This window comes from Chinchilla lanigera, unplaced genomic scaffold (assembly GCF_000276665.1).
Source record: "Chinchilla lanigera isolate Chin_1 unplaced genomic scaffold, ChiLan1.0 scaffold00065, whole genome shotgun sequence".
In the NCBI taxonomy this organism is placed as follows: Eukaryota; Metazoa; Chordata; class Mammalia; order Rodentia; family Chinchillidae; genus Chinchilla; species Chinchilla lanigera.
The window spans coordinates 12018351-12030803 of NW_004955466.1; the positions used below are offsets into that span (position 1 = coordinate 12018351).

Consider the following 12453-nt stretch of genomic DNA (forward strand, 5'->3'; position numbering starts at 1 on the left):
GGGCGGGCTGCCCGCCGCGCGCGTCCCGCTGTCCCCCGCGGGGTCTCCCGGCCGCGCGAGGTGCCGTCCCTCCCCGCGGGCGTTTGTTTACTTTCTCCCTCGGATCGCACCCCGCTGTTGACGGACTCTGTGCTTTCTCCTCCCACCCGCGGTTCTAGCGACAGAGAGGAGAACTCGTGGAGCTGGAGCCCCACAGATCCCCGGTGAAAATGAAGGTAAGTGGAGACCAAGTCCGCCGAGCCTCCTTCCCCGGACGTGCCCATCTCGAGCCCGCTGCCGCGGAACGGATTGTCATCTTTTTGTTACTCGGAATTGATTTCGGTACAGCGGTGCTTTCAGAAAACGAGGACAAGTGAATGGGCCGGGAATCCTGTGTCTGAGCGCAGCTACCTCAGCCCGCGGTAGCAGCGAGCACTTCGGAGAGGCTGGGGCAGCCTCTCCGCTCCTGTGCATTAGGCTAGTATTTTTAAACACTTCCTGTGTTGGCTGCAACCTTTGCAGAAGTAAAGCTTTAGTCCTGCTGTGGTTCTTTGGGGGATTTTTTTGAACTTTTTTCTTCGCCATTGTCAATTCCATTTTCTTAGAGAAAGAATATGTAGATTGAGTAAAGGAGATAGTAGGGACAAAGCAGACATTTATGATTATAGTTTTTGAGTAGGTGAACTCTAATAATACCTAGTTTTAATTCATTCTTTGCAGTACTTTAAAATATGTTCGTTTATCCAAGATATTTGTATATTCTTAAGATACCTAATGTTGCAAACATCCCCGTGTGACTGTTCAAAAGGAAGAGAAAGGAAGTTCTAAGTGCGTGGCCATTGAATGTTTCTGGCCAATACTTGGCAAACACACTCTTCTTCCATTTGCATGCTTCCTCTGCACTGACTTTCAAGGGTCCCTGAGCTGTTTTTTACTGTTTGTTTCAGTATGTTAAGCTCTAAAATATAGCATTTTCCCCCAAGTTTCTCTTGCCTTCCTATTGTTCTTGAAGTACACTTGAGAAAACCTACTGGAAAATAAACCATTGTCTTGTACTTAAAAATGGATAGCAAAAGTATACACTGTTACCTTTGCACTTGGTAATGTTAAGTTGCACTTGTGAGTACATGTAACTTTCAAAAAAACCAGATACAGTGACAGCGAGATGGCAGCCATCCTGTTACTGTTAAGATTAAAATGAATGGCAGAAAGAAATTTCTCCTTACTTTCAATGTACTGTTGTGCTGCGGGCCATTTGCTGAAAATAGGCTTTTCTTGGTAGAGCTGTTCTGACTAAGTGGCTGTAGTGTCGAGCCATCATTTCGTATTAGCATTCTTCAGCTGAATTTGCAGCTTTTAGCTAGTAAATTTTCCCAAAAAGCTGACTTAGTGTGTTCTCTTCAAAATAAACTGTATGCAAAATGTAATTTTGATGAGATCCATCAAACAATTATGTATTGTTAGTATTTTAAAGAGCAGTATCCTTTAATTTAAATCAATTATCAAGATGCTATAAATCAAGTTCTATGATATATAATTGGATATTTTTCTACTCTTTTCATTTCTTAGATAAATTGTAGAGTTTTTAAAAACATTTTATATCTAGAAAAAATGTTACTATATTTTTTCGTAAGTCCCAATTATAATTTTAAAGCATTTTATGGTATAAGGCAATCAGTATATTCATCAAGTCTTGTTTTTCAAATTATCAATGACATCAATAAGTAGATAATATTAATGTCCTAATGACTTAACGTGGAAGGTTTTACTGCTGCTTGAGGCTGGGTAGGGGAGAAGCTGCTGGAGATCACAGTTGCTGTCCTGTTCTGTCATGTCCTGCCCTCTTCCCAGGCGGCCGACGAGCCTGCCTACCTGACTGTGGGCACGGACGTCAGTGCCAAGTACCGAGGCGCCTTCTGTGAGGCGAAGATCAAGACTGTGAAAAGACTGGTGAAGGTTAAGGTAACAAATATGTTTTCATTTCTTTCCTTAATACAACAGTTTTATTAACTAGTTGAAGGGAGTGGAGTTTTAGTAAGGGGAGACTCCAAGTCACTTTTTTTTATGAATCAGTACTGTGTGAAAGAATTAACATATACTAAACTTAAAGGAAAAGTACATTAAAAATTGAAAAAGAAAAAAAAATGAAAGAGAAACAACCAAATGAGAAATTACTCCAAAATGCTCGTTTCGCAGTTTCATGGTCATGATACTGCCTCATTAGGCCCCTTCCTGTTTGTGGTTGAATACTTACTTAGGCTATTAGCTGTTTTCTGCCTATTCATAATGCCCAGGTAGACACAGTTTCAGTAATTAGGAAGAGCAATACACTGGGAACCATGTTTTGAAGACAGCAGTAAAAGTGGTTCAAGATTATTTTTAAGATCCTTTTATGAGCAGAAAAGTGAAAGTTAATATATTTCTGCACAGTATTTGAGAATACAGAAAACTCCAGATGGATTAATACCCAAGCTTACTTCTCAGAAATACTGATAACAATTTTTTTCCTTCCAGTAATTTTTTTCTATGTAAACGTGGATTTTAATAGTTTTGTTACTTAGGTAAAGAAAGCAACCTGTGCTTATATAAACATGTTAGAGCTACAAAACTCTTTTGACAGTATAAACTGCGTAAGATTTGGTTACTAAGTATTTATTGGAATGTCTTTGACAATTTTAACTTCTTTTTTGGCTTTTTGGCTCTTTTATTTATTTATTTATTTTTTGGAACTGGGAATCAAAGTGAGAAACTTGAACTTCCCAGGCAGGTCCTGTGTCACTGAGCTATATCCCTGGCCCTCATTTATTCTATAAAGAATCAGTACAGTGATTATTTTTCATACTGAATTTGAATTTACTTATTTGGGTAACTGCCTTGTATATTTGGGAGGGTATGAAAGGAGAAAAGATACCTTTCAGGTACCTGTTTGTACATGAACCAGTTACCATGTTTTTTCTGTCTTAAGGGCCAAAAAAGCTCTGGGTTCAAGTAGACCATAAAGTTTGGTATATTTTTTTTAATACTTGGGGACAATCAGAATATGTTAATGATAAAGAGGCAGTTCTAAACTTTCATAGTAATCACTCTAGATTGTAAATCTATAGTTTCTTCCTTCAGTAAACAAGTATTAAATGCCTGTAACCTGCATAGACATTTGCTACCTGCTGGGGAAAGGGTAATAAGAGAGGGCTGCAGCCCCTCAAGGAGCTCACACTTAATGAAAGAGACAATGGATATAAATCCAAGACCATGTAATAACTGTTACAGCAGAAGTAACCACGGGGTACTTTGGAAGCATAGATTAATGACATCATTGTTACGGTGTCACTGTAAGTGTATTATTTTAAAAGCAACATGCCAATTACTGTGTAAAAATGTTTTTCAGGTACTCCTGAAACAGGATAATACAACACAATTGGTGCAAGATGACCAAGTCAAGGGTCCTTTAAGAGTAAGTGAAATAAATCAGTCACAAAAGGTTAAATATTGCAGTTTCTCTAATGAGAGACTCAAAACATGTGAAGTAGCCATGAAATAGGGAGGTGAACTCTGTAGGGGTCTGGGGAAGGGGTCTGAGGAAAGAAATAGAGTAGAAGAGGTGGGGGGGGTGATTAAGGTGAGATGCACATGTGTGTCAGAGCTCCCAGCTGAACATACTCACTATGTGTCACAGACACACACCAATAAAAACATTCTAGCTGGGTGTGGTGGTGCACCCCTGTAATCCCAGCACTGAGGAAGTTGAGGCAGGAGGATCCCTGGGAGTTTGAGGCCAGCCTGAACTGTAGTGAGAGCTTGTCTCAAAAAGCAGCAACAACAAGATTATAAGAATGATAGACTATACCGTTTAAAATCTAAAATAATGAATCACAGATTCATACTGTAATTGACTTTTACATTTGTACTAACTTAATTTTATCAGAATGTTTATCAAAGTAAAAATACAAATGTGATGTTTATGTAGTTAGTATAAATGATCTTACAACAATTATATCTTTAGCTTAAGAATATCAACAGTGTACACCAGAGTACTTTAATATATTTAAATATGTTTTCAATTGCCTTTTGTTTTGAACTCTTGGACCGAATACCTTTTTTTCATTTTTACATTGTTGGCCTGTCTTGGGTGGTAGCTGCAAAGTTGTACAACCAGTAGCATGAGCTTTAATCTTTTTATCCTGATTTGCCAAGTAAACGATGCTCATCTTACAGCTCACTTTAATGAATTCCTTATTATATTTTTCATCTACATCTGGCCATTTCAATCTTTCTCATGTCAGAGTTTCCATCCAGTTAAGATCTGATATACAGAGGTCTGAAAGCTGAAAGAAAGTCAGCTCTTCCATAGCTCTGCGTCCAGGTGAACCTTTATTTAAAACGTTCCTTAAAGCCAGGTGTGGTAGTGCACACCTGCCTGTAATCCCAAAACTTGGGAGGCTGAGGCAGGAAGATTGTTGCAAGTTCGAGATCAGCCTGGGCTATAATGTGAACTCAAGGCCAGCCTGAAGGTGCATAGCAAGACCCTGTCTCAAAAAGACAAAAAAAAAAAAAAAAGCTTCCTTAAATACAAATGCTGAATCCAGTATTAAATATTTCTATTAAAAAAAATGGAGTCTATTTTAGTTGTCTTAAGGTTTTGTAGTTGTTGTCTTTTTGAGACAGATTCTAGCTGTTTAGTTCAGATTGACGTTGAACCTGCTATGTAGCCCAGGTTGACCTCGCTCAGCAGACATCCTGCCTCACTCAGCCTCCTGAGTTCCGGGATTACATCATCACCATGCTCAGAGGTTTTAGAGTTCTTATGTTTAATTTGCTGGACAACAGTGTGACTTAAGATTTAAAAGACTGGATTCCTACCCTGTGCGAATTATTTTACTTTCTCAAGCTACAATTTTCAATTTGTAAAATGTAGGTACCTTCCGCCATTATGCCAAAGTACTTGGTTGCTCAAATTACATGATGAAGAACTAAGCCCTATAAATGATGATGATCTAAGCCTGAATAGGGAAGAAATAGCTTAACCTCGTTTTTCTTACCCAGTCGTAGTTGGTGGGAATGATTCAGTTTGTTTGTTTATATATGGTGAAGGCGTTTGGGGTTTGTGTTTTAGGTTGGAGCAATTGTTGAAACAAGGACGCCTGACGGATCCTTTCAGGAAGCCGTTATCAGCAAGTTGACCGATGCCAGCTGGTACACTGTGGGTGAGTCGTTCCCTAATCGAACACACAGATTGATCTGGAGGTTGCACGTGCCCCTGTTTTGTGGACACACTGAAGCATTGTGTTGGCAGAAAACCACACATTCTTTCCCTCAGCTCCCTGGCTAACTTGGCTAAAATTTTAAGGATGCCCTGATAGAAACAGAAATGGTTACCTTGCCCTCTGTGGTGATATGTGCCAATAATACCAGTGCTTGGGTGGCTGAGGCAGGAGGGTTGCTGTGAGTTGCAGAGCGAGATCCTCTTGCAAGGGGGAAAAGTTCAGACTGACATGACTCTTACAGTAACCTGGCCATTTGTGTCTGTTTCACCCAAAATGTACTTCTGTAAGAAAAGTCAGTGGGATCATAATCGAGCCTTCACGTCCTTTGGAATTGTGACTAAGATTGCACAGAGGCTTGACTGCAGTCTCACGTGTTTTATACTAGCCACAGGTAGTATTGTTTGATAGTTATGTCCTAGTATGAGTGGTATGTATGGTGTTGTAATTTTTTGTCAAAGGAAAGGAATGGCCTGATAGGTTTACTTTTAGTGTACTTGATTTGTTGTTTGGAGTGGAAATCATTCATCACCTGTTGATGCTCAGAGATAAGAGGAACATAGTTTGGTTTGAAATCATACTTTCTATGTCTGCTCTGTGGCCCTTTTTTGTAGTAGCAGTCTCCTGTAACTGCTTTGTTCTACTCTTTTTTTTTTTTTTTTCCTGAGACCTAGGAGTTGTTGTTGGTTTCCAGTGGTACCATTATTGTCAGTTACATGTTTTTCATAATCTCAGTTGGTCGGCAAGTTATTAGAGATTATAAATCTAAGCTTAATGTTAACCATTGGTAGAAATTAATCTGATTCTGCTGTATTAAGCAAGGCACTGCTTAAAATTACAGGAGTGAGCCAGGTGCAGTGGTGCACACCTGTAATCCCAGCACTCGGGAGGCTGAGGCAGGAAGATTGCTGCAAGTTCTATGTCAGCTTGGGCTACGTAGTGAGTTCTAGGCCAGCCTCAACTAGCCAGGCCAGGCCTACATAGCGAGACCAGTCTCAAAAATCCAAAATAAGAAAAAAAATTACTGGAGAGCATATGTGCAGAATCATGTGAAGCTAAATGATATATATTCAAAAACTAAGGCTGCCTCGTATATGTTACTACCGAGGCACTTGTTTTATTTGTGAAGCTTTACTGATATCTTACTCGTGTTACTGGAGATGCAATGGCTTTCAAGTTTTCACATGCTGGATTTCTGTGTCCCAGAATAATTATTTAATGATGAATAATGATCTCCATTCTCCGTATGAGTGGCATTTTAGCATTTCTGAAAGCCACTTGCTACTGAGTATTCTCTTCAGTGCTTCTCCATGGTGGATAATTACAGAAGAAATTGCATAATTCTTATTCTAAAAATACTTACAGTCTAAGGTGTTTATAATTGAGGTATCATGCATTAGGGTATATAAAAATCAATTTGCTTGCTTTGAAAACTGAGCGTCTGAGGACCCAAACCTAAGTCAGTCTGGCTGGGGATGGGAAAAAGAAGCATTCTGGGCAGTTCTGATGTAAGTTGTACACACTTGGACCAACAGACTGCACATGGGGAACGAGGCTCGTTTGGGAGAAAATTTTAAAATAATAAAGGTCGGGGTAGGACTGGTGGTACATGCTTGTAATGCCAGCTACTTGGGAGGCCGAGGCAGGAGCACCACAAGTTCAGTGCTTTCTGGACAATTGAGTAAGATCCTGGCTTAACATACAGCACAAAGTGCTGGGGATGTAGTTCAGTGCTAGACTCTTGCCTCTCGTGGCTCTGGGTTCAGTGGTTAGAATGTCACACACACACAGAAAAAGTACAGAAAGAGGTGCAGCGTGGTGGCAGAAAGCTGTCCTAGTGTTCACGAAGCCCTGGATCAGTCCCAAAAAGATTAAATACTTTTATAATTATGTGCACAAAGGAGATCGTTCTGTTAAAATTTAAGACTTTTAGAGGCCCAGTCCACTTTGTATGCGCAGTGTCCCCCTCTGCCATCATGTTTATGACTTGATGGGTGTGGAGGGCAGGAGGAAGGAGCAGGGTAGAATGGGCTTCTTAATGACCAGTCAGTTCAGAAGGGTGGCAGAGACATGTGCGTTCTCTTACAGTTTGTGAATTTTTTATACTCTTCTTTTACTGAACACTGCTACTCACTTGGGTTTAATTTTTTTTTTTCTAGAACTTTTTTTTGTTTTGATCTCCTGGCAAAATATTCATGAGATCCCTACAGTTCTATTACTGTATTAAAAATAAAACAGAAAAGGATAACATATTGCCGATTTGGACCAAGTAATGGTTGTGATCATTAGTGATCCAAGGTTATATTTAGAGTTATTGATCTCAAATTTCTTATCTAATGAGGATATTTCTCCTCTGTTTAGCTGAATGTCCTGTTTAAAAAGCGATTATGGATCTATTATAATTTAGTTTTTAAAAATTTAAAATCTAATAACACCTTACCTGCCAGTGTCACACAGTGAATAGCCACGGCACACATTTTGTTTTGAGGTGTTAGAAATATTTTCCCTGTTATGCAGCAGTGCTGCAGTAGTTTATTGATTTGACAGGTTTTGTTTTGTTTTGTTTTGTTTTTTGTCTTTTTGAGACAGGGTCTTGCTACGCAGTTTAGGCTGGCCTTGAGCACACTTTGTAGCCCAGGTTGGTCTCAAACTCACAACAATCCTCCTGCTTCAGCCTTCCAAGTGCTGGGATTACAGGTGTGCACCACCACACCTGGCCGGCTGGTTTTGACAGTTTTGATTCTTGAATTCAGTTGTAATGTATGGAACAGTTTCTCTCCAGTCATTTAAAAGGTGTTAAAATTGAGATAGGAATTAATATCTCCGTTTCAGTATTTCGATTAACACCTGCTAAATACAAACTGTTAGTAAGACATTTTGAACATATTCTTTTGGCTTTTTATATTATAAAAATAGCACAGTGTATTAGGAAAATGTGAAAGGAAAAACTATTGGCAATCCACATACATGATATTTAAAATTTTAACAGTAAAATCTGTTCTATCAATTATATTAATTTTTTGTTGTTGCTTTTGTTTAGTTTTGAGACAGAGTCCCTCCATCTAGTTTATTTTTTTATTTTTTATTTTTTATTTTTTTGGTTTTTCTCTGGTACCAGGAACCGAACTCACGACCTTGCGCTTGCCGGGCAGGCGCTTTGCCACTGAGCTAAATCCCCAGCCCTGCTCCATCTAGTTTAGGCTGCCCTTGAACTTACTATGTAACCCAGACTGACTTCAAACTCATGGCAATCCTCTTGCCTCAGCCTCCTGAGTGCTGGAATTACAAGCATGTGCCACCACACTTAACTCTACATTAATATTTTTATAACAAGAAGTACTTTTAAGATTCAGACTTTGTGCCTTGTAGTTATTATTATGAACATTTGTTATATCTGATTTCATGGAAGTACTAATAAATAGAGTATTGTGCAGAAGAAATTTAGGTTAAGTTGGTAAATTACCTGAATTTTGTAGGATGTGCCACAAGCTTATCTAACAAGGATAGATTTTCATTTACTCAGATCCTTTTATGACAAACGTTGTTACAATAAAAATCACAAAATGTTTTCAAAACTAGGTGGCTAGTCTACTGACTAGAGAATCATTTAAGAAAACAATACTAAACATAAAAGAAATCTAATTTCTTCAATAGTAGGTTTAAAGACATTGTTTCCATAAGATTTAGTGTTCCTCTAATGTTAATTCCTTATTTTAGTGTTAGTTTCTTAAATTTCCAGATTGCTGGTTTCTGACCTATGCTAGATATCATGCAGCCCAGATGATTCTATCAGTTATGATCTGTTAGAGCTAAAGCAATCTTGGTGCTAAAGAAAGAACAAAGCAGGAGACATACTGCTGGCTTTAAAATAGTCTATAAAACTATGATCATTAAAACAGAATGGTTCTGGTGTAAAAATACTTACATGGACCACTGAGACAGAATAGAGAGCCTATCTAGAAACACTAACTGACAATAGTAGAGACTTAAACCTAATGCTGAAAAGTGCCATGACATTCTCCTGGGCAGCGATTTTCTTTTTAATGACCTCAGAAGCACAGTGCTGTGGTTTGGGTGGTTTGTCCCTAAGCTCACCTGTGTTGAATGTGTGTGGTCCTAATGTAGGAACATGAAGTGTGGGGAACCTGTGCAATGTGGGGCCTGTAGGGAGGTGTTCAGGTCAGTGAGGGTGCTGCCTGCGCCCTGGGACAAAGGAGTGGGGCGTGGTGGCGCATGGCTGGAATCCAGCACTGTAGAAATCGGAGATAGGAGCATCACAGTTCCACCCGAGCTGGACAACTTAGTGACTTAGCAAGACCCTGTCTCAAATGATAGGTAGGTGGGTGGATGGATGGGTAGATGGATAGGTGGATGGATGGATAGGTGGATGAGGGGATAGATGAATGGATGGATGGACGGATGGACAGACAAGACAGGACAGAACAGGACAGGACAGGGGATGGAGCTCAGGGCAAAACCCTGGCTTTAATCCTCAGTTTGGGGCATAAAGAAGAGATTAAGGCAGTTTTTATGGGACTCTGAGAGAGGGTCCCATAACTTTGTGTAACAGCAGATGTGGCTTCCTATCTCTCAGTGTGCTCGGTCTCACACATGCACCTGTCATGATACCACCTGATTAGGCCCTTAACCTGAGGCTGAACCTGAACTTGGACTCTCAGCCTCCAAAACCATAAGCTAAATAAATCTCAGCTGCAGATATTTTGTTATAATAAAGATACAGCTCAGTAGCATAAGCATCTGGTAAGCTCAAGGTCCTGAGTTCAATTTCTGGTACCCCCCTAAAATAAAATAATAATAATAATAATAAAGAAAATGAATAAACACTGTCAACAAAAGCAAAAATAGACATGACTTTGTCAAAATAAAAAGCTGTACCACCAAGGACTCAGCGGTGACAAGATAACCTACCGAATGGAAGAAAATATTTGCAAACTATGCATTTGACAAGGAGTTAATATCCCAGATATGAAGAATTCAAACAGCTCAATAGCCAGGAAACAAACAAGCTGGTGGGAACCTCCAGCCCTGGGCCTGCTGTGGTTGGGGGTTGTCCCGGAGCCTCGTGTGGGAGAGGCTTGGCTCACAGCCTGCGACATTGCTCTGGGTGTGGCCAGGAAAACCCTTTAAAGTTGGGGCCCTGCAGGAGGACTGGTCATTGGGGCCATGCTCTGGAAGGGGCATAGAGACCTCAGCCCCTTCTTCCTCAAATTCTGGCCATGAAGAGAATTTGGTTTTTCAGTGTGTTGCTGCCATGTGATTTGCTTCTGACCACAGGCGCAAAAGCTACAGGGCCATCTGATCCTGGGCTGAGATCCTGAAATGTGATTCAAAAGCAGACTTTCTCTCTGTATAAGTTGTTTATCTCAGGTATTGGTTACAGTAATAGGAAGCTAACGCAGAACCTAAATAGATATTTCTCAAGTGCGATGTGCAGATAAATGCCCGTGGGTTCAGTCAGGTACTGAATAGTCATTTTGGCCCTGATGGTGACTGATATAGGTGATGGTCTAATAAGATGGCAATGGAGCTGAACAGTTCCTGTTGCGTAGTGACTTCAGAGCTATTGCAGCACAAGGTGTTACTCACATGGTGTGGTGATGCTGGTATAAACACACCTACATGCTCACTGTCGTATAAAAGTATAGCACATACACTCATGTAGGGCAGTGTTCCTCAAACCCCAGGTCTGTGCCCGTTAGGAACTGGGCTTCCCAACAGATGGAGCAGCAGGGGACAAGCAAGTAAAACTTCATCAGTATTGCGGCTGCTCCCTGTCACTCATGTGGCCATCTGAGTTCTGCCTCCTTCAGGTCAGCAGCGGCTCTGGATTCTCATAGGGGCAGGAGCCCTACTGTGTAAGCAAGGGATCTAGGTTGTGCGTTCCTTTTGGGGATGCACTGCCTGATGATCTGAGATGGAGCTGAGGAGGTGATGCTGGCACTGGGGAGTGGCTGCAGATGCAAATGAGCATTAGCAGAGAGCTTTGACTGCACGGAGATCACAGTAACTCATTTGCTTGCAGGCTCGGATCAAAACCCTGCCAGTGAGAGGCAAGTTACAGTTAAGCTGATCCGGTTGGCGCGCATGGTCTATCCATTACTTTATCACTCCTTTTCTCACCTGTTTCCTGTCCTGGGCACCTGGCTCAGTCACAGTTTGGGGAAGCTCAGAAGCTAACTCTGAAAGCGAGCAGCACTGGAGAGTATTTTTGAAAAGGGAGGAAGACCCAGTGGTAAGAGAGCAGAAGGCTGCCCACAAAAGGAAAGCGGCAAGATTCCTACTTAAATTATACATTCTTTGCAACCTGTGATATTGAAAATATTCTCCAGCCTGTTTTGTAGAATATGTGGTGAGCAACTACCTGACATAGCCACAAAGACTTCACAACTGCTTTGCCACGTGGAGACCCAGAGTCCCTGTTAAAGCACATGCCTTTGGAGTTTTCCAAAGACACAAATGTGACCACTGAGGACAGAAGCAATCCTTGAAGGCCACCACTTCATCCAAGTGCACCAAAAGCGTTCTTAGTGGCTGACCTCATTGCTAAAGCTAAGAAGCCCTTTGCCGTTTTTGAAGAGCTGATCCTGCCACCTGCTCAGGACATCTGTCATGAACATTTAGGAAAGGCTGCATTGAAAAGGTGAAAGGTTCCTCTTTGGGCTGGCACCGTAACCAGACGGACTGCTGAAGCAGCAGACGATACTGAGGTGCAGTTACGGGAAAGCGTGGCGGGCAGTCCACACTGACCATGCTGCCGGTGTTGGCAGCAGCAACAGTGCTTATTTTTCTGTGATTCATCTTCAGGAGGGTGTGCGCGAGGACTTGTGTGTGCTTTTGTTGCCAACCAACACTGCAGCTGCAGAAGCGTTCAAATACTGGAATTGTTGCATGTTAGGAATTGAGTTTGTCATTCTGGGTTAGTATGTGTGCGGTCAAGGTGGCTGCAGTAACTGGACAGATTTCTAGTGTCACTGCTTGGGTCAGAGGTCGCCTCTCATCGTGAGTCTGCTCACTGTGGGTGACATTGAGAAATGCCGGCTAGGCAAAAATGTGTCACCTCAACTTAACGTTTTTCAGGATGTGATTCAGATTATCAGCTGCATTAAAGTACACACTCTTTATTCACGTCTTCTTACAGCTCTGTGAAGAGGTGGATGCAGAGCGCATGCCTGTTCGCTTACACACAGCAGTGAGA

At 41.1% G+C, this 12453-nt stretch overlaps 1 protein-coding gene across 2 annotated transcripts in view; it reads left to right on the forward strand.

Moving 5' to 3' along the window:
- Arid4a (AT rich interactive domain 4A (RBP1-like)) overlaps window positions 1-12453 on the forward strand; it is a 70080-nt gene that overhangs the window by 763 nt on the left and 56864 nt on the right. For both annotated transcript variants that reach the window (XM_005399213.2, XM_005399212.2), the window contains exons 2-5: window positions 159-215; window positions 1831-1941; window positions 3365-3430; window positions 5090-5180. In XM_005399213.2, the coding sequence (XP_005399270.1) occupies window positions 210-215; window positions 1831-1941; window positions 3365-3430; window positions 5090-5180 (274 nt within the window). In that variant the 5' untranslated portion in view covers window positions 159-209. The remainder of the gene's footprint in view (window positions 1-158; window positions 216-1830; window positions 1942-3364; window positions 3431-5089; window positions 5181-12453) is intronic.